General features: G+C 38.5%; 2 protein-coding genes and 1 non-coding gene across 3 annotated transcripts in view; all 3 read right to left on the minus strand.

The window, feature by feature from the left end:
• Positions 1-22,892, minus strand: part of LOC126028124 (cytochrome P450 2B11-like) — a 114,894-nt gene that overhangs the window by 12,186 nt on the left and 79,816 nt on the right. The gene's annotated exons all lie outside the window — the stretch shown is intronic.
• Positions 459-21,086, minus strand: LOC126028181 (cytochrome P450 2B11-like). Its single transcript, XM_049787229.1, has 9 exons — positions 20,888-21,086; positions 9,557-9,719; positions 9,285-9,434; positions 7,818-7,975; positions 5,685-5,861; positions 5,285-5,426; positions 3,634-3,821; positions 3,334-3,475; positions 459-706 (listed from the first exon to the last, which is right to left on the minus strand). Exons 1-9 carry the CDS (start codon positions 21,062-21,064, stop codon positions 516-518), a joined length of 1,488 nt encoding a protein of 495 aa, XP_049643186.1. The 5' UTR covers positions 21,065-21,086; the 3' UTR covers positions 459-515.
• Positions 10,215-10,321, minus strand: LOC126029072 (U6 spliceosomal RNA). Its single transcript, XR_007502728.1, has one exon. It is a non-coding gene; the product is annotated as a U6 spliceosomal RNA (small nuclear RNA).

Here is a 22,892-nt window from a genome sequence, read left to right on the forward strand (position 1 = left end):
CAAGGAGATGGTGAAGGAATAGGCATACTTTCAATACTGTGTCAATTAAAGCAAAGAGGGTGTACAAAGTGAAGAACATTGAATCTCTTAAGCAGAAAAGGCTTGAAAAGGATTCTTCTTTAGATCCTCCAACAAAGGATCTCAGTTCAGTTGACTCCTTCATTTGAATCTAGTGAAATTCATGTTGAACTTCTGACTTACAGCAAGTCAGATACCCAGTGATATGGCCTAAGGATATAAGTTTATCACAAGCTAGGATTGCACACCAAAGTATGACTAAATGTGTTACACCCCCCCCCCCCCGCCCCAGTGAGTTGCACAAGGCTGAATTGTGAAACAGGTGAGGTTGTAGGAAGGATTTCTCTGTGAAGGTGATCACCAAGGACAAAAAAAAAAATAAAAGTTCTCAGTAGGTCTCTCTGAGGAAGTAGGAAGTAGGTCTCTCTGACATGGAGAGAGGCTGGGATTATTAATAATCGTGGGGATTCTTAATCAGGGTCCTTTGAACTGGTCTGTCAATCTTCACTTCGAAGCAGAAAGCTGATCTTGTATAGTGGGGGTATTATGTTCACACTACACTTCTTTGGAGTGAGGTCAATGTCTTCAGGGGTCTTCGTGGTGGCCAAGTTGAAGTTCTGCAGGATGGTGGTGAAGAAGAGGAATAATTCGGCGCAGGCCATGCCTTCTCCAAGACAAGTGCGCTTCCCTGTGGGCACAGAGAATCTCTAATGAAGATGTGGGTTCTAGAGAAGGTTTCACACATACAATGCCTTGTCTCATATGAGAGTAGATACATATGTGTCGATTGCAGCAGATAGATACGGAGTTGATCTCTAGCTGTACTTTTCAGATGGGATATTGGGGGCACTTAATCTATAAACTCAGGTGAAATCTGAGTGTCTTTCCAACACGCACTTTTCAGAAGGAATTTGAAATTTATGTTAGGATTCTCAGTGAGCCCCACTGTGTGGACCCACATCAGGTGGTCTATGATAGGTGTCTATCATTCCACTCCTGTTGGTATGCATCTATTTCTAGCTTAGCCCTCTAGTGTCTATTCTCTCTAATTTATTCTCCTTCAAATGCCCATGTGAGGTGAAACAAGTTAATATTTGAAAACTATCTGGGAATAACACAAGTCTTAGCAAAGGATCCTGTAGGTATAATGGTTGTGTGCTCATTTTATGGGCAGGTGACATGTTTCAGTTACTGCATCATTTGTATCAGGTTTGTATCAGGGTTGATCTCAGACGCAGCACCACACAGTTCAATGGTGAAAACTCATAAGGGATAGAAAGTGGTGGTGGGAAACTAAGGTTTCCATCAGGGTCTCCAATAATTTGAAAATGCAGATGTGGGGACCTAGGACATAGGGAAATGTTTCTGCTATGCTCTCTGTCTTCTAGCCAGTAAGCTGCTGATTTGGAAAGAACTTCAAAGAATGGATTTCTGTAGGTTTCAGATTTCTTAGAGAAAAAAAAAATTGAGTTTATTTTAAAGTACTTTGCTGGTGCATCCAGAGATTAGAAATGTTTACATAGAATAGCTTTTTCAGGTTGGTATTTATGAATGCAATTCTGTGACCCATTTCTTTTTGCTTGCTTGCATTGTTTTTGTGCCACACCTGGTGATGCTCAGGGATTCGCTTTGGATCTGTGCTCAGAAGTTACTTCTGGCAGGCTCATGAGACCATATGGAATTCTGGGATCAAACTCAGGTTATCTGTGTGCAAGAAAAATGCCCTATTTACTGTGCTAATACTCAGGCCCTGACCCATTTCACTCCAAATCACCTTTTACCTCCTTTCTGAATATCCTTCCCCACTCTTGGGACATTCCCCATAGTTACTGTCAGCTATTTCTCTGCTCTACCACATTTGTCCTGATTTATCTTTCTACTGGCCCCATATCTTTCTCTGTCTATATTTATTTTTATGCACTGTCTCTTTGATATATCCTATTTATTGCCCACTTTCTCCAAACTACTCTCCTCAGTCTATTTGGTCTGTCTGTATTCCGACACTATCCACACTTTTTCAATATGTAACATATATGACTCATATATAATAATAAGTCCATTTATTATCTCTCTATTATCTCAAGTCACCCTTTATCTTTATCTTTGGAGCTCCCATTTGCACTGCCTCTCAGTGTCCTTATTTCCCTACCTCTCTGACACGCTAATAAAAGTGAAAAAAAACTTCACTTCTACACAACATATTTCTCACTTCTACTCAAGATGAAATGAGAGAGGCAGATAAAGCACTGGTTAGTCAAACGGACACTGGTGACTGAATATACTTTCTACCCTTGGCTAAATTTTGATGGAAATAAAATCTGAAAACTAATTTTATTCCTCCTTTCTAGGAATAATGAACGTCTACAAATAAATGGATATTCACATGTGTTTTTATCTGCATTGGCACACAGTGGAAATTGTGATAAGTCAGAGCATGCTGAGATCCTAAAGAAGATCCCCCAATTACCCAGTTACTAAGCTGATGAACCATGTGCCTTTGCACTTCTAGTCTTTGCTCTTACTATTCTTCCTGAAGACAAAACTATTCCAATGACTGGCCAAGACCACTCATGCTGTCTTTAGCTCAGGAACACAACTTTCAAGAAAAGTTTTACCTTGATGAACACACAATTTGCTTCCAAATCCCTAAAAAATTACTTACAGAGGGGCTGGCGAGGTGGCGCTAGAGGTAAAGTGTCTGCCTTGCAAGCACTAGCCAAGGAATAGCCAAGGAAGGACCGCGATTCGATCCCCTGGTGTCCCATATGGTCCCCCAAAGCCAGGGGCAATTTCTTAGTGCTTAGCCAGGAGTAATCCCTGAGCATCAAATGGGTGTTGCCCGAAAAACCAAAAAAAAAAAAAAAAAAAAAAAGAAAATTCCTTACAGAAATTAAAACTCATTATTCCATAAGTGTGCCTCTGAGCACTCTCCTGTGCCAAAATCAAGCATGACTAAAAAACTGCAAGCATTAATTCATTAGTGAGACCACATTTTGACACCATAAAATACATTTGGTGAGCAATTTGGTGAGAAATCTACTTGAAAGTGGCCCTAAGTTGAGGGTGATATTTTAATACATGATCTTCAGTATCCAAGAGTGTACTGGGCTTAGCAAAGTGTGAAACAAATATGGTTTTGCTGCGGTGTAGACAAGATCAAATACGTTGTGCATCTATGGACCCTGAGATTGAAGTGAAAATGGATCATCAGGACAGTGGAAGCTAGGGTTCTCATCCCAGAAAAGATCTCTACTAGATCAGTTCTAGATGCCTAGGTGACCTGATCCCTACATGTCAGAATATGAGTCATCTTACCTAATGAAAAAGGCATGAAAGCGTCATTCTTCTTCAGTGCCCCATTGGAGTCTAGAAAACGCTCAGGGTTGAAGGTTTCTGGATTCTTGAAGTAATTTGGGTCATGGAGAGCAGTGTTCAGGATGAAGAATACATCAGTACCCTTAGGGAAGATCACAGGATTAGAAGTTTCTGACATTTGCTTCCTCATCCATAGGTAGAGTGCAGAAGAAGAGCACCCTGGTGATAGAAGCAGAAGTGCTTCCACTGGGAAGTTATGAGAAATCCACAGAAGACATTGAGGATTCAGGTTATTCTCACCTTTGGGATCATGTAGCCTCGGAAGTGTGTATCCGTGACGGCAGCATGAGGCATACCAATAGGGGCAATATCCCAAAATCTCTGAATCTCATGGATGACTGCAACTGTGTATGGCAAGTTGGTTCGGTCATTGAGGGTGGGAGCACGATGTGAGCCAACCACTTGGTCAATCTCCTTCTGAACTCTCTCTGCACACAAGAAAGGAAACTGTGAGCTGCATTCAAAGAGGCATTTAGAAAGAAAATTACTCTCTTGGCAAATACTTGGAAATTACTCTTGGCAATTACTCATTGGCAAATAAACCAGGAAAAACTATAGGAAATATTACATTACAACATTTCTATCTGAAAACAGTACTGGTGGACACAGCACAGGAATAGTAAGCAACAAGAATGCTCCCTGAAACCAATAACCATACAAATGTTCTATCCACATGCATAAGTAAGCATATGCGCTTAGCAAGTACTCCACCCAACTTGCATAGAATTTCTGATTGAGTATTTGATACCAAGAAATTTACCAGGGGCCGGGCGGTGGCGCTGGAGGTAAGGTGCCTGCCTTACCTGCGCTAGCCTAGGAGACGGACCGCGGTTCGATCCCCCGGCGTCCCATATGGTCCCCCAAGCCAGGAGCGACTTCTGAGCGCATAGCCAGGAGTAACCCCTGAGCGTTACCGGGTGTGGCCCAAAAACCAAAAAAAAAAAAAAAAAAAAAAAGAAATTTACCAGGTAAATTTCCCTTCTAGGTGGTGTATAACATGAATATTTATATTTTATGTGTACTATAGATATATTATTGACCTGCTTTACAAAGAACTTTATAGTGAAAGAAGCCTAGAAGAAAACAGTAAACAGCTGGATAAATAACATGAATGGATGTGTAGATGGATTGAGAAAAAGTGAACAAATTAATGAGGGATTTGCTAAATTAATTGATAATTAACTTGTAAACAAACAACCAATAAATTAATAATCAATGAGTGAGATTGTTGATATACACATGAAGGCTAACATGAATAGAGCAGATCATAAATCTTAATAAAATTAATAAATAAAAGATCAATATTCAAAATGAAATGATAGAAATGGCAAAATTAATCAATTTAATGATAAATTCAGAAATGATGAGTCAGATGGATTAAGAATGAGGTGAAGTACAATTGAAAGGACAAAAGAATAAATCTAGTTCAAATGATAGATCTATACATGAATAATGAATCAGCCAATGAATCAATGATAGGCTGCTCATTGAAAGAAACATGAATGGATATATCTATCATCCAATTAAATGAATGAAAGTGAATGTCTGAATATAGCATGGATGTCAGAATCTAAGTGTGTACAAGTGAAACAACGAAGAAAAGATTAGATAAATGAATGGGTGGGTGGATAGATGGATGAGGGTGTGAAATGATGACGATGGAGGGGTAAGTTAACACTTAAGTGATGGAAGAAAATAATTGGATAAACATGTCAACAGAATCTTTGTTCATCCATCAACCCAGATTTTTGACTGTATAGGGAGCACATTCAACCCTTCAGTGCTTCACATTGAGATCCACAAATGACTTTTTCTTTGGACATGAATATAGTGATTCGTTATTCATAAAGGAAATAGAGACCCTTCTCTCAACAGATCCCATTCTTCCCACCTGCGACATGGGGATACTTAAGCATGAGCAGGAATGCACAGCGGAGTGTAGTGCTGGTGGTTTCTGTTCCAGAAAGGAGGAGTACAAATGCAGTGATGATAAGGTTCTTCTGATGGAAGCCAGCATTGGGGTCAGACTTTTCCTTAGATGAAAAAATAATTGGAGTCATGGAGCCTGAAGCTTTGTAAAACTGTCTTCTGACCTTCCTAAGCAAGTGTGGGTCTCCTGGTCTTTCTATCTCTTCTAGTCCATTGGTGTCCTAACACATTGCATTTTCCCAAATCTCCCCAACCCTTCTATGCTTCCCTCCTGACCTTATCCTTCTAGTGCCCCATTTCCTTCCCTTCTCCCTTTGCCAAATTTTCTTCCCACCCTTCATTAAACCTATCCAAAATGCAACTTTGTCCATTTGAATTAGGTAGGTGTCAATGAAATCCCTGGGAGCAGTGCAGTCCAAAGTCTCACGATGCTTCTCCACAATGCGACGGATGAAAGCGATGATCTCACGCATTTTTTTGAGGACTTCTCTGTGGGAGCCAGGGAAGTATTTTAAGAAGCCAGAGAAGAGCTCATACATCTGTGGGGTAGAGAAGGACTCTGGAGTCTTGTGACTGAGCTAAGATAGTCATAGTGAGGAGCAAGTATACTGGTTCACAGCATCTCCCAAAGATCTCTCTATTTCTGTCTCTGTACTTGGTTCCTTCTTTTTCTTTTTCGTTTTCTTACTTTCCTTTTTTCTTTCTTTCTTTAGTTTTTGGGCCACATTTAGTGGCTCTCAGGGGTTACTCCAGACTATGCACTCAGAAATTGCTCCTGGTCACAGAATAATCTCATTGATCTATGGGTTTTAGAAAAATAAAAGCCATTATTGTTATAATGCTCAGAGATGAGGGCTGGAAGGATCAGCTCATGATATGAAGCTCACCACAAAGAGAAGTGAGTGCAGTTAGAAAAATAGCTACACTAATAACTACCATGACAATGTTAATGAGTGAGAGAAGTAGAATGCCTGTCTCGAATACCAGCAGGAGATGAGGGAGGAGGGAGATACGGGGCATTGGTGGTGGGATTGTTGCATTGGTAAAGGGGAGTGTTCTTTGTATAATTGCGACTCAACTACAATTATGTTTGTAAGCATTGTGTTTAAATAAGGACAATTATAAAAAAGAGAAATTATTTCTAGCCTGGGGAACCATATGGGACATAGGGGATCAAACCCAAGTCCATCTTGGGCAGCCGCATTCTAGGCGAATACCCTACTACTGTACTATTGCTTCAGCCCCAGTACCTGGGTCCTTTTTACACTGACATTTTCTTTTTCTCCTTTTCCAATTACATGCTGATGAATTTCCCTGTTAAAAAGGGAAGTGGTGGAAAGCTCAGATCTTTTTATTGGTGGAATGGAAAGCAATGCAAAGGTTGGAGATCTTCCCATCACTTTCCATTCCATATTTCTTATTCCTCTTTTTCACCTCTGTCAAATTCTCTGATTATTCTGAATTAGCCACAAACCTCACTTTGACTTTTCCTGCATCTGTGCATCTATCACTGCATTTCTCTAAATCTTCCTGTCTCTCTACATCTCCAGGAATATTCACATGATATTCCATCGAATGACACAGCTCCATTCACTTACTTGGGTTTGGATTTTTACTGTACTGTAGTGCATGAATTGCAAGCATGAGGCCTACAGTTAAACCCATAGAAGACAAAAATAGTTCATGAAGCTCTATTAGATGGGACCCTCGAAGAGACCACAAAGTTTATAAGAACAATAAATAAAATATGTAACAATGGTGAGTATGACAGCCAAGGTATGAGCACAACAGACAAGTTTGATAGTGACCCCTAACCTCACCATGACAATACAGAGGGTACTAAGGGGGAACTGACAGGAGAGTCAAAGAGAAAAACAAAAATATAAAAGATATAACTCCTGGAATGGAGACATAGTACACATACAATGCATAAGGTCTCTCCCTCACACCCAGGTTCAATCCCCATCACCTAGATGGTCCTCTGATCTCAGCAGGAGTGATTCCTGAATGCAGAACCAAGAGTAAGCACCAAGTAGCAACAGTTGTGGACTCTCTAAAAACAGTTTCCTGTTCTCATTGATCTTTTAATTTCTCCAAAGAAGGGACACAGGCAACTATTTAGGAGAATGAGGAACAGGAGAGTCTGAAAATGTAGTTCTTGTTACCTTTCTCCTCAGTGGTCTCTACAGGAACTTTATCTCTGCCTTATCATTACTCTCCTTTCTTCTATTTAAAGTCTTCATTATTTAGTCTAGCTGTGGATTTCCTAATTATTTCTGAATCTATCTCTGATTATTACTGCATGACACAAATTCCCTTCTTTCTCCTGGGCTTCAATCTATCTAACAACTCCTACCTCTGGTTTCCACATTTCATTCATACCCATGTCTCCATTCTCTCCCATCCCAGGTCTGAAATGTTATACCCTAAAACAGATCATCACTATCCACACCCTGGCTGTCAACCTCATTTCAATAAGCATCCTTTTCTCTGACCTGGCAGGAGAAGGAGCCCAAGAGGCTAAATGATTGGGATAACAATTCCAAGAGTCGAAGGAACTCAGGATCTTGGTAAGAGAAACGTTTCCCAAATATAAAGGAGCAGATGATGTTGGCACTGACGGAGTGGAACAAGATTGAATCCTGGAGAGTTCCTGTGGGGAGATATTGCAAATTATTGGACACTAACACACTGGCCAGGGGCTCCTTTTGAACAATGACAGAACCTTCAATGCTTTGTCCTTGAAATCCATAGGGTATGTATGTACAAACAAGAATTCATGATAATACCAGAATTGTTTTGCTACTGACATCTATCTCAGAAGGACACACCAATTTACATGTCAAAATGAACTTATAGCCACTTAATGTTCAGAAATAAATCAAATAACAGGAAGATCAATTATCAACCAAAAGTTTAGTAAATCTTCTGACAATGACTTAAACATGTTCTTATTGGGATATACAAACTTTTCACAAATTTTATTTAGGTGTATTTTTGTTAACCTTTTTTTTTTACTTTTTTATTTAGTTATATTTTTAATAATAATATCATCACTACTAATCTGAAAACAAACAACATAAAATTTATTATTTAGTGCCTCTAAAGAGGCCCTTTTGGACATGGGTGGAAATCAGGACAATTGTGGAGGCAATTTCACATTACTGGTAGAATTTGTGTTGGAATGTAGAATAGCAGTATTATGAGGATTTATGTAAGTCATGATCTGGACTAAAGTAACTTATAATTTTTTTTTCACACCCGGCAGTGCTCAGGAGTTTTTCCTGGCTCCAGGCTCAGAAATTGCTCCTGGCAGGCACGGGGGACCATATGGGATGCCGGGATTCGAACCGATGACCTTCTGCATGAAAGGTAAATGCCTTACCTCCATGCTATCTCTCCAGCCCCAAAATGGACTTCATAGCTTTTTTTTTTTTTTTTTTTTTTTTTTTTTTTTGGTTTTTTGGGCCACACCCGGCGGTGCTCAGGGGTTACTCCTGGCTGTCTGCTCAGAAATAGCTCCTGGCAGGCACGGGGGACCATATGGGACACCGGGATTTGAACCAACCACCTTTGGTCCTGGATTGGCTGCTTGCAAGGCAAACGCCACTGTGCTATCTCTCCGGGCCCGTAACTTATAATTTAAATGAAACAATTATTCATGATTCCTAGCTCTGAGAAGAGTAATGAGTCCTTACACTGATTTTTTTAATCCATAATTGCTTATTAGTCCCAACACAACAATGTCTGTCTTGCTCAGTGTACCCTGTCAGACCTTCTCTCCCTCCACAAACTCTGGTGACCTTTCATTCACTCTATTTTTCTCCCTTTAGCATCCTTTCTATGACTATATGAAACCCTATTTTATTGCCATAGACTCCACCTATTTGTCTCTATTTCTCTCTCTGTCTATCTACTCTGTGTCTTCCTGTCTCTGTCTTCTCTCCAATTACAGTGCTCACCATTAGTATTGTGCAGCTCCTCCACCAGACACTGAGCCTCCTCCTGAATTTGCTTCTCAATGCTCCGCATTCCCATTCCAATGTCTCTCATGGAGGCCAGAACAAATTTTCGTAAGAACTTCCAACGTTTATTATTACCAAAGACATTACCTGGGAGGGGGGGAGAATATACTGAAAGAACACACTGGTTCCATCTGCATCTTATGTGTTAAGTCACAGTTCCCAATCATAATTCTTAATCCCATTCCTCAGGATACCTTGGAGGTTCTTACCATATTCTTGGAAAAGTGGGCTCATCACAGCAATGTTCCTCCGACCAGAGAAGGCATCACCTTTGTCCACCAGGGCCTCCCGGATGTTCTTTGTTCCACATACTATGACCACAGGCCTTGGTCCCATGTGCACAGTGAATACATCCCCATATTGTTCTCTCATCTGTCAAACATATCCACAACCTTGTTTATTAAAAATGTGTACCTCTCTACTTACATCATTTATTACACAATTAAAAAATGATTCTGAAGACTCTGAAGGATGTCTTTTTTCTTCCCAGAACCAGTAAATAGAAGATTCATCTTTAACCCAATCTCCCCTAGAACTGGGGCTTTCAGCTAAATAAATGAGCCTCTTCTGGGCTAGAGAGTACAATGGGTAAAGCACTTGCCACTATGTGGCTAATCTGGATTCTGTCCCAGGAAACCTATAAAATTCTTTGAGCCCATCAATGAGTGATCCCTGAGCACAGAATCAAAAGGAAGTCCTGAGCAAATTCTGGAATGGTCAAAAATAAATTAAATCCAAAGGATCATTCTTTTATTATGAAAAGGTTTTAATATGTAAAGAACAATGGGGAAACTAAGGAAGACATTAACAGCTGGAGACAAGGGGAGACATTCTTTTTTTTTTTTTTTTTTTCTTTTTTCTCTTTATTCTTTTTTGGAACGCTTCACGAATTTGCGTGTCATCCTTGCGCAGGGGCCATGCTAATCTTCTCTGTATCGTTCCAATTTTAGTATATGTGCTGCCGAAGCGAGCACAAGGGGAGACATTCTAACAGATTTCGAAGTCATCCAAAACACACAAATAATGAAGACCTAAAATCAGTATTTAGTGTCTTAGCAATGGAATTCAAATAACCACTAACCAAAGAAATTAAGAAATTTGTAGACAAACATTTCACCCAACTAAAAGAAGAGTTCTATCAGAAGATGAGAGCCCATACAAATGGAACTAAGGGAACTAAAAACATGCTAGCAAGCCACAATAGCAGAATTACACAATATTGTATGTGTATGTATATGTATATGTATGCGTATGAATGAACTCGAAGACAAAATACAAGCTAGAAACAAAGAAGTCAACAACAACAACAAAAAAAAAGAAAGACAAAACATTGGAAGAAAATATAAGCTACTTAATAAACAAAGACAAAAGAAATAATCTACGAATTGTAGGAATACCAGAAGAGGGAGAAAAAAGGAAAGGGAAAGAACAAGCAGTGAGGGAAATAATAGCAGAAAAATTTCCCACCCTTTGGAAAGAGGCACCTGTGTAAATCCAAGAGGCAAAAAGAGTTTCAAATAAAATAGGCCATAATAGACCAACACCAAGACATATAATAATCCAAATGGCAAAACAAACAAACAAAAAGAGAAAGATAAATTCTTTAAAGCAGTAAAGAAGATAAAAAATCTCAAGTACAAAGAAAGAAACATAAGAATCAAACTAGATCTCCCATTTGAAACAAATCAAGCAAGAAGACAGTGAAATGACATATTCAAACTACTGAATGAAAGAAAATTCCAACCTAGAGTCCACTATCCAGCAAAATTCTCATTCACATGGGAGGGAGGACTAAAAACATTCTCAGACAAAAAAGAACTCACACTATTTGTGCTAAACAAACTAACTCTAAATGAACTACTCAGAGATGTATTACACAACCCAAACATCCAATTAGAACAATAACCACCCTACACAATATAATAGCACAACAATCCTCTCTGTCAACAATCTCCTTAAATGTAAATGGACTAAACTCTCCCATTACACAGAGTAGAATGTTGGATTAGAAAACAAAAACCAAATATCTGCTGCCTGCAAGAAACACACCTAAAAGAACAGGACAGGCACAGGCTTAGAATAGAAGTATGGAAATCAATTAATTATTCAAGCCAATGGAAAACAAAACAAAACAAAAAAGCTGGAGCAGTCATTTTTATATCACACCAAATTGTATTCAACATCAAGAAAGTGCACAGAGACAAAGAGGGTCATTACTTATTAATCAGGGGAACATTAGACCAAGAAGTACTAACTCTGATCAACATTTATGTACCAAATGTAGAGCTAGCAAAATATGTAAGGCGTTTGCTGTTAAAAATAGAGAAACATATAGAAGGAAACATGATAGTAGTAGGAGACTTCAACATACCATTATCACCACTAGGTAGATAGACTAGGCAGAAAACTAGCAAAGATATAAAAGCCCTAAATGAGAAACTAGAAGAAATTAGGATTAGTGGATTTACATAGGGCACTCCACCCTCAGAAAGTAGAATAAAAGTGCACAATGGAACCTTCTCTAATATAGACCATGCCTTAGAATATAAATCTAAATTGTACAAAGTCACAATTATAAAGACTATAATAAGCACCCTATCAGATCACAATGCAACAGAGATAAAGGTTGACTGTAAAAAGAAGATGTGGAGAAAACCCAACACCTGGAGATTAAACAATATTCTGCTCAACAACAGCTGGATTAAAAAGGAAATCAAGGAAGAAATAAAGATTTCTTGAGATGAATGACAATTAAGAAACATTTTATAAAAACATTTTGTAAAAACATTTGTAACAATCTGTGGGACACAAAAAAATCAGTGATTAGGGGGAAACTCATAGCAATACATGCCTAAATTAGGAAAGAGGGAAATGACAAAATCGGCAGCTTAAAGGACCACCTTAAGGAGCTGGAAAAACAACAGCAAAGAAACCAAAACAAGGCCAGAAGACAAGAAATAATAAAAATCAGAGCAGAAATAAACAACATAGAAACAAACAAAACAACAACAACAACAAAAAAAAAAAACCATACAAAGAATTAATGAGACCAGGAGCTGTTTTTTTTTTTTTTGAAAGAATAAACAAGATAGATAAACCACTGGCAAGACTTACAAAGAAAAAAATGGAAAACACCCAAATAAAAATGTTCACAAAGGAAAGGAAAGGCAACAGAATGTCAAGAAATCCAAGACATCATAGGGCTTACTATGAACAACTGTACTCAGTTTAGTTAGAGAACCCAGAAGAAATAGACAAATTTCTGAAAAAATATCTTCTGAGACTTAATAAGGAGAATGAAGAAAGCCTAAACAGGCCAATAACATCTAAGAAAATCAAAAAAGTAATTAAGAAACTCTCCAAGAACAAAAGTCCAGGACCAGATGATTTCACAGGTGAATTCTATCAAACACATAGAGAAGAATTACTACTTTTGATCCTCAGATTCTTCCAAAACATTGAACAACAGAAATCCTCCGTAACTCCTTTTATGAGGCTAATATCACTCTCATTCCCAAAGCTGGCAAAGACACCACAAAGAAAGAAAACTACAGACCAACCTCACTAATGAACATGGATGCAAAAAAACCTCAATAAAATCTTAGCAAATTATACATCAAAAAGACTATACACCATGACCAAATGAGTTTCATTTCAGGGATGCAAGGATGGTTCAACACATGCAAATTAATCAACATCATACACCACATCAACAACAAGAAAGATAAAAACCACATGATCATATCAATTGATGCAGAGAAGGCATCTGACAAAACCCAACACCCATTAATGATGAAAACACTCAGCAAAATAGGGCTGGAAGGAACTTCCTCAAGATAGTCACAGCTATCTATAAAAAGCCCGCAGCCAACATTATCCTTAATGGTGAAAAACTGAAAGCATTTACACTAGGGCAAGGCTGTCCTCTGTCTCCATTCTTATTCAACATAGTTTTAGAAGTCCTAGCAATAGCAATCAGACAAGAGAAAGGAATCAAAGGAATCCAAACAGGAAAAGAGGAACTCAAACTATTACTTTTTGCAGATGATATGATGACATACATCGAAAATCCTAGAGTCCACAGTAAAATTCTGAGAAACAATAAACTAATACAGCAAAATGACTATCTACAAAGTCAATACACAAAAGTCAATAGCATTACTCTATACAAATAATAAAGCAGAGGTGAAATAAATTAAGGAGTCAATCCCATTTAAAATAGTATCTAAAAATATCAAGTACCTAGAAATCAACCTAACAAAAGAAGTGAAAAACATATACCATGTTTTGAAAACTTCAAAACACTTCAGAAAAAAATTGAAGAGGACCAAAGAAATTGGAAGAACATCCCATCTCATGGGTAGGAAGAATCAAAATCCTCAAAATGACTATCTAACCTAAACTACTATACAGATTCAATGCAATCCCTATCCAAATTCAGACATTTTAATAACTTAGAACAATAAATTATAAAATTCTTATGGAAACACAAGAGACCCAGATTAGCCAAATCCATACTGAAAACCAAGAAACTGGGCAGCATTTCTTTACCTAACCTGAAGCTTTACTATAAAGCCATAGGATCAAAATGGCATGGTACTGGAACAAAGACAGAATCTCAGACCAATGGGTCAGAATAGAATATCCAGTGATTTACTCCCAAATATATGGTCAACTAATATTTCATAAAGATGCCATGGTTTTGAAATGGAACAAAGTCTCTTCAACAAATGGTGTTGCAATAACTAGATAACCACCTGTAAGAAATTAAAGGTTAATTCATACCTCACACCCGACACAAAAGTAAACGCAAAATAAATTAAAGACCTTGAAATCAGAGCCAAATCTATAAAGTTCACTGAGGAAAAAATAGGCAGAACACTTCAAAACATATATCTCAAAAAAACCTTTGATGATAGATTGCCAATTGTAATCAATATAGCATCAAAGCTAATAAATAGGACTACATCAAACTAAAAAGTTTCTGTATGGCAAAAGAAACCCTAGTTAATACTAGAATACAGTTAGCGGAATGGGAAAAATTTTGCACTCAACACATCAGATAAAAGGTTGATATCTAGGATATACAAAGCACTCATAAAGGTTCACTCAAAAAAACCTAATAAAGCCATAAAAATGGGGATAAGAAATGAATAGACACGTCTCCGAGGAAGACCAACAGATGGCCAATAGACACATGAAAACATATTTATCATCACTCATCATTAGGGAAATCCAAATCAAGACAATAATGAGGTATTATTACCTTATACCAGTGAGAATGGCACACATCAAAAATAGTGGGACCAATCCACAAACTGCAGAGGCGAGAGCTGGACTCAGAGACCCCACATGCCAGGAGTTCAGTTCCTCTTGTACTGGTATGTTGTGGGCACTGGGCTGGACAGCTAGCCAACGACCCCCGAACTGAACACTTAGTCCAGGGAACCAGATCCCCCCACGCCAGAATGGCCTTCATGGCCAGAGCTGGTAACCTGGGCCCTGGGGGGATGGGTTGGGGGAAAACTCCACCCCTATGCATCCACAAACTGCAGAGGCAAGAGCTGAGCTCAGAGACCCCACATGCCAGGACAGCTAGCCAAAGGAAAAAAATCCCTTAATCATACCAGACCTCCTGCAGGGATGTCTTTTCTTACTGATAATCATTTTCTTTTCTTTCCTTTTTTTTTTTTTGATAATCATTTTCAAAGGCACATGGGCGCATTCGTGCCCACCTGACAATACCCTTTTTAACATCATCCAAAAATATTCCAATTCTTGACTATTTATAGGAATGCAAATGGAATACCCTATATATGGAGGATAGCACTCAAATAGATCTCTGAAGTCAGTGTATATGTGAACGTTACTTTCTATACAGTGGTTTTCTCTACCAAGCCTTATCCATAAACAATTCATCTATACAATGTACATGGCCTCTCTTCTATGTTGCCCCTCCCCCACCCAGAGACCCTGCTACTCCCTCATCTCTAAACCCAGATTTGTTATCCTCCCCTGATTTGACCCTCTTTACCCTCAGTTCTTACCTAGTTAGGCACCAAGACCGACCTCCTTCCACAACAGACCACCATTCAGCTCCTCAACGAAAGACACCCTCTCGATCCCCCATCTCATGTCTCGGCAAGAAAGCACAACCAACATGCCTGCTAACTCAAGCTTTGTGGCCCCTCTCACCCCATCAAATTGTGGACTGTTGCATGATACCGGAATCAGCTTCAGCAAAACCCCCAGCTCAAGGACACTACAGGACTCCGAAATGCTGCAAATCATATCTCAAACTCTAGACCAAGGTCTGTGATATGAAAAAATGCCTTGGCTTTCACTCCCCACAAGAATATCTCAGAAGACCTAATTGGGAGGCTATATTGCCTACGTAAGCTTAGTACCTTTATAATAATGCATCTTAAGATATGTATTCCTAAACATACAGATAGCTTCCCTCATCACTTGTTTTCTTCAAATACCTTTTGTTTTTTTCCTTTTTTTTATTTTACTTTTTATCTCAGTTTTATCTATTTGTTCTATATATATATGTATATATATATATATATATATATATATATATATATTTTCCCTCTATCCTTACCAGTTTTGGTGCTGCTTAGTACAATAACCAAGAAAACGTCTTGCCTGGGATAAAAGCTCAGACCACACCACAGATACTGTTGTGTAGCCTGTCATCCTTACCCAGAATAGCACCAGCAATACAAAAGGACACCATACGTTTTTGTATAGGCACAGTAAATAAGGGGAAATCATAGACACAGAAAGAAGATCTTATCTTCTAAGGATAAGAACTCACACTTTTTATATAAGGGTGCCTCCCATCCTGGACATATGTCATGTGGATACAACTCAGTCTCCGCAAAATTGGACAGTGTTAGTTCATTCTCAAACTCCAGATCCCAGATGTAGAACTGAAACAATTCCCTGCAACAACACCAGGAACTAAGCTCCATTGGAAGATTTACTTGTGCCAGTGTTAATATGACGAGGACAGTGAGGAAATGACAACTTGACCTAAGACCAGGAGGTCCTATCACATCACCTAACACTAAGTGGAAATCAGAAGATGTATCATCCTTTGAACTATGAAAAATAAGAGCACTAACTACAGAAAACTGACTTTGACAACCATGACTGGGCAGAACTTACCTTGAGACCATTAAGAAAAATCCTACCCTAGGCTATAGCCCAGGACTCTTATAAAAAGCAAGATTTCTTAGTACAGAGGCCCAATTTTGACAAATCTGAAAAATAATATCAATAACACAATAATTGTGGGGGACCTCAACAGGCTTTGTCAACACTGGAAAGGTCAACTAGACTGAAACCCAACAAGAATATACTAGACCTCAGAAGAGAAATGGAAGAAAGGGGCCTAGTAGATATATATAGGACACTCCAACCCCAGAAACCTGGATATACATGTTTCTCCAATGTACATGGGATATTCTCCAGGATAGACTACATGATGGCACATAAAACATACCTCCATAATATCAAGAGGATAGAAATTTTGCAGGATACATTCACTGACCACAAGGCTCTGAAATTATATGTGAATTCCAAAGGGACACAGAAGAAAAACTTTAACACCTCGAAGTTAAACAGCCTCATACTGAATAACCAGAGGATCTGAGATGAAATCAAAGAGGAAATCAAAACTTTCCTGGAAACAAATGATAATGAAGACACAAACTATCAGAAATTATGGGACACAGCAAAAGCAGTACTGAGAGGAATATTATAGCTTTGCAAGCACACATCAGGAAGGAAGAAGGGGCCTACCTGAATAGCTTAATGACGCAGCTCATAGAATTAGAAAGTGCTCAAAAAAGGACCCAAAAATACGGAGACAGAAGGAAATAACAAAACTGAGAGTAGAAATCAACGAAGTGGAAACCTACAAACAATCCGAAAGATCAACGAAAGGAGAAGTTGGTTCTTCAAAAAAATAAACAAGATTGATAGACCACTTGCAAAACTAATAAAGAGAGAGAAAGAAACTTGATAACTTGTATTAGGAATGAAAAAGGAGAGATTACTACTGATATGGCAGAGATTCAAAGGGTAATCAGAAACTACTTTGAGAAACTCCATGGCACTAAAAATGAGAACCTGGAAGAAATAGATAAATTCTAGGACTCTTATAGTCTTCCACAGTTGAATGAAGAGGATGTAGCATATCTAAACACCCCCATCACTATTGATGAAATTAAAACGGTAATCAAATATCTGCCCCCCTCAAAAAAGCCCAGGCCCAGATGGATTCACTAATGAATTCTTTCAAACTTTCCAAGAGGAACTACTACCAATCCTGGCAAGACTCTTTCATAAAATTGAAAAACGCGAACACTTCCAAATAGCTCTTATGAAGCCAACATCACCTTGATACGTAAACCAGACAGAGAAGCTACCAAAAAAGAAATTACAGACCAATATCGCTGATGAATGCAGATGCAAAGATCCTCAAGAAAATCCCGGCAAATAGGATTCAATGCCTCATTAAGAAGATCATCCACTATGATCAAGTAGGTTTCATCCCAGGAATGCAAGGATGGTTTAACATCCGTAAATCTATCAACATAATACACAACATCAACAACAAGAAAAATAAAAATCACATGATCATATCAATAGATGCAGAGAAAGCATTTGGTAAGGTTCAACACCCATTCTTGATCAAAACTCTCAGCAAGATGGGAATGGAAGGAACCTTTCTCAATATAGTTAAGGCCATCTACCACAAGCCAGTGGCAAATATTATCCTCAATGGAGAAAAACTAAAAGCCTTCCCTCTAAATTCTGGCACAAGACAAGGCTGTCCTCTCTCACCACTCCTATTCAACATACCACTGGAAGTACTCGCTATAGTGTTGGCACAACTGGCTAGCCACTTGCAAAAAATTGAACTTAGACCCCCAGCTAACATCATGTACGAAGGTAAAATCCAAATGGATTAAAGACCTCGATATCAGACCCAAAACCATAAGATATATAGAACAACACATAGGCAAAACACTCCAGGACATTGAGACTACAGGCATCTCCAAGCAAGTGAAAGCAGAGATTAACAGATGGGAATATATTAAGCTGAGAAGCTTCTGCACCTCAAAGGAAATAGTGCCCAGGATACAAGAGACACCCACTGAGTGGGAGAAATTATTCACCTAATACCCATCAGATAAGGGGCTAATATCCAAAATATACAAGGCACTGACAGAACTTTACAAGAAAAAAACATCTAATCCCATCAATAAATGGGGAGAAGAAATGAACAGACACTTTGACAAAGAAGAAATACAAATGGCCAAAAGACACATGAAAAAATGCTCCACATCACTAATCATCAGGGAGATGCAAATTAAAACAACTATGAGGTACCACCTCACCCCACAGAGAATGGTACACATCACAAAGAATGAGAATAAACAGTGTTGGCGGGGATGTGGAGAGAAAGGAACTCTTATCCACTGCTTGTGGGAATGCCGTCTAGTTCAACCTTTATAGAAAGCGATATGGAGATTTCTCCAAAAACTGGAAATCGAGCTCCCATACAATCCAGCAATACCACTCCTAGGAATATACCCTAGGAACACAAAAATACAATACAAAAACCCCTTCCTTACATGTATATTCATTGCAGCACTATTTACCATAGCAAGACTCTGGAAACAACCAAGATACCCTTCAACAGACGAATGGCTAAAGAAACTGTGGTACATATACACAATGGAATATTATGCAGCTGTCAGGAGAGATGAAGTCATGAAATTTTCCTATACATGGATGTACACGGAATCTATTATCCTGAGTGAAATAAGTCAGAGAGAGAGATAAAAACACAAAATGGTCTCACTCATCTATGGGTTTTAAGAAAAATGAAAGACATTCTTGCAATAGTAATTTTCAGACACAAAAGAGAAAAAAGCTGGAAGTTCCAGCTCACCTCAGGAAGCTCACCACAAAGAATTATGAGTTTAGTTAGAGAAATAACTACATTTTGAACTGTCCTAATAATGACAATGTATGAGGGAAATGGAAAGCTTGTCTAGAGTACAGGCGGGGTCGGATGAGGAGGAGGGAGATTTGGGACATTGGTGATGGGAATGTTGCACTGGTGATGGGTGGTGTTCTTTACATGACTGAAACCCAAACACAATCATGTATGTAATCAAGGTGTTTTAATAAAATATAAAAAAGATAATAATAAAAAAGATGGCAGAAGAGATACATATTTGTATCTATTTAGCTTGTTAAAAATAATTCTTGGACCCGGAGAGATAGCACAGCGGTGTTTGCCTCGCAAGCAGCCGATCCAGGACCAAAGGTGGTTGGTTCGAATCTCGGTGTCCCATATGGTCCCCCGTGCCTGCCAGGAGCTATTTCTGAGCAGATAGCCAGGAGTAACCCCTGAGCACTGCTGGGTGTGGCCCAAAAACCAAAAAAAAAAATAATTCTTATTCATGTGAAATGTAATGGAATTAACAGAAGACTTTGGCACTGGGTAGTTGATAGACAAGATACATACTGTTTTTAACATAGTAAATATTAAACAAAGTTTCTTTACAGAGTGAAAAAAATGGTAACAGTGAGATATCATCTCACACAATGAGTTTGGCATCTATCAAGAAGCCTGATAGCAGTCTTCTTGTGGAACAGTGATAGAAGAATCACATTTCCATTTTTGGAGACTGTCAGATCATCTGCTTCTTCTCTGTGGAAGGCTGCTGTTGATTGTTTACAAAAAGAATAAGAATATCCAAAATTTTATTTTTGGTATCTCTACTCAAGACACAAAAACAGTAATTCAAAAGAATATATATTTAGTATCACTGCAATTCAATCAACGTGATATGGAAACAATTAATCTATTTGATAATAGATTAATGGATATGGAAATTGGGAAATGTTTGTAAAGTGCAACAGTATGAAATTATGAAATTAGAGAGTGTGTAGCAATGTGGTTATGATTGGTGGTATTGGGTTACATAAAATAAGTCAGAAGGAGAACAAATACTGGATGATTTCATTCTACTGTGTACTCTAAAGAGAAAATAAGGAGCTAAACATGTAGGAGAATGGCAATTCATTAAAAAACTTGTTAACACTTTATTAATCTCTGTTGTCAACATCTGTTTCTCTATCACATTGCAAACAACTATTTCTTAGGGATGCTACAACCTTTTTTTTTTCTCACTTCTTACTTCAAGTACCAACACAGGAGTGGCAGCACAATTTAAAATTCTATGCACACAGTTCACTCTCAAACACCTCTTCTGATCCTCTTATTTGTCCCATAGACAATGCACCCTGTATTTACTACAGAGCAAGAACTCCTAGGAGGACTCTGCTTTGCTCAACCTTTACCAACTTCATCTATGTGGCAATGAAGCATCTATGAAACAGCAATCACTGAGATGCTCATCTGGACACAAGTCTTAGTCCTTACAATTAATCATCAAGGATTATGATTTGCTAGACCCTAGACTCATATCCATTCTTCTGTGTCTCACCTTTAGGAAGGAGTTGAGCAGGCCCTTTCTGTCCATCTGAAGAAGGTTTCCCAGGACGGGAAGGGGACGGGGTCCAGGAGGGAGGCATTCATGTTTCTTTGAGTGGTTCCTTGACAAGAGCAGAAAGAGACCCGTGAATACAGTCAGAACAAGGAGGAGGAGAACACTAAACTCCATGTTTCTGATCACCCAGACTTCCTCTCCACTGCTCACTGGAGAAGAGTTTTTTTAATCATTAGCCAACACTATATTGATTAGGTAAGTTAATCTAATCATTACCTATCTCTCTTATCATTAACCAGGAGCTTGTATATATAACTAGAATTTATCTCAGGTAATCAGGAACTTTGAATTACTCTGAATCAGATGGGCTGTTAATAAACTTTTCAACAGTAAATGCTTAGTGGAATTTCAAACAAAGATAAAGTATTGCTGAGGATATTTAAAGTCCCCTTTAAGAGTTACAAAACGCAAAAAAAAAAAAAAGAGTTACAAAATGCGGGGCTGGAGAGATAGCATGAGGTAAGGCATTTGCCTTTCATGCAGAAGGTCATTGGTTCGAATCCTGGCATCCCATATGGTCCCCTAAGCCTGCCAGGAGCAATTTCTGAGCATAGAGCCAGGAGTAACCCTTGAGTACTGCCAGTGTGACCCCCCAAAAAACAAACAAACAAACAAAAAGAGTTACAAAATGCAAATTAGCCTTACGTTTTTCAAAGAATTTTAATTTAAAAAATATTTTTAGAGTCACAAGCTCAAAACTATAGTTATAGTGAGATTCTAATAATAGACAAGAGATATGATATTGAGATGGAGAAGAGCATGTAAGGAGCAAGCTACTCAGAGAAAAAAAAAAGAAAATAGAAGAGAGACAGACATATACCCAAAGTCAAGATTCACAGGGATCACATGTGAGATGGGTCTCTGTCAAAGTCCTTAGCTTCAGGAACTAGAAGTGATAGCACATTGGGTAGGGCACTTGCTATGCTTGTGTAATATTTTGTTTCAATTCCTGGCATCTCATATGGATCCCCTAGCCTTCCAGGAGTAATTTCTGAGAACAGAGCCAGAAGTAATCCCTGAGCTTTGCTGGTTGTGGGCCAAAAATAAAAAACAACCAAAATAAAAGAGCTTAGTTTCATATGTCCACTGCTTCAACATTTCTTTTTGTTTTTAAGAAATTACCTGAACAATAATTGAATTACAATAAAGCAAAGCTATCGAAGAGCAATAGCTTTCATCAGTGCTGACACTGCACACCTGTTCACTCATCACTACAGTCAAGAGAGTGAATATGTCCACTACCTTGTAAGTTTCCTCATCTACTTTCATCACTTCTCCCACTCCACCACAATCTTTATAAGGATAACAGAAATGATCATAACATCAAACTCTTTAATTTAATTTGTATGCATTGATACTCCATTTCCCAGGCAATCGATGATCATCTCATTATCACTATAGATTAACTTGAAGATTTAATGATATTAGGATTTAATGGTTAAAACCCATAAGGGATAGAAATTAGTGGAGCAAGACTAAGGTTTTCATTGGGTTATACAAAGTAGGAAGAACCTCCCAGTAAGTTAAAAATGCAGATGTGCTCACAAAGAATGAGAACAATCAGTGCCGGCGGGGATGTGGAGAGAAAGGAACTCTTATCCACTGCTGGTGGGAATGCCGTCTAGTCCAACCTCTATGGAAAGAGATATGAGAATTCCTCCAAAATCTGGAAATTGAGCTCCCATTCGACCCAGCTATTCCACTCCTAGGGATATACCCTAAGAACACAAACACAATACAAAAACCCCTTCCTCACACCTATATTTATTGCAGCACTATTCACAATAGCCAGGCTCTGGAAACAACCAAGATGCCCTTCAACAGATGAATGGCTAAAGAAACTATGGTACATATACACAATGAAATATTATGCAGCCATCAGGATAGATGAAGTCATGAAATTTTCCTATACATGGATGTACATGGAATTTATCATGCTGAG

The sequence above is a fragment of the Suncus etruscus genome, chromosome 14 (genome assembly GCF_024139225.1).
Source record: "Suncus etruscus isolate mSunEtr1 chromosome 14, mSunEtr1.pri.cur, whole genome shotgun sequence".
Lineage (NCBI taxonomy): Eukaryota > Metazoa > Chordata > Mammalia > Eulipotyphla > Soricidae > Suncus > Suncus etruscus.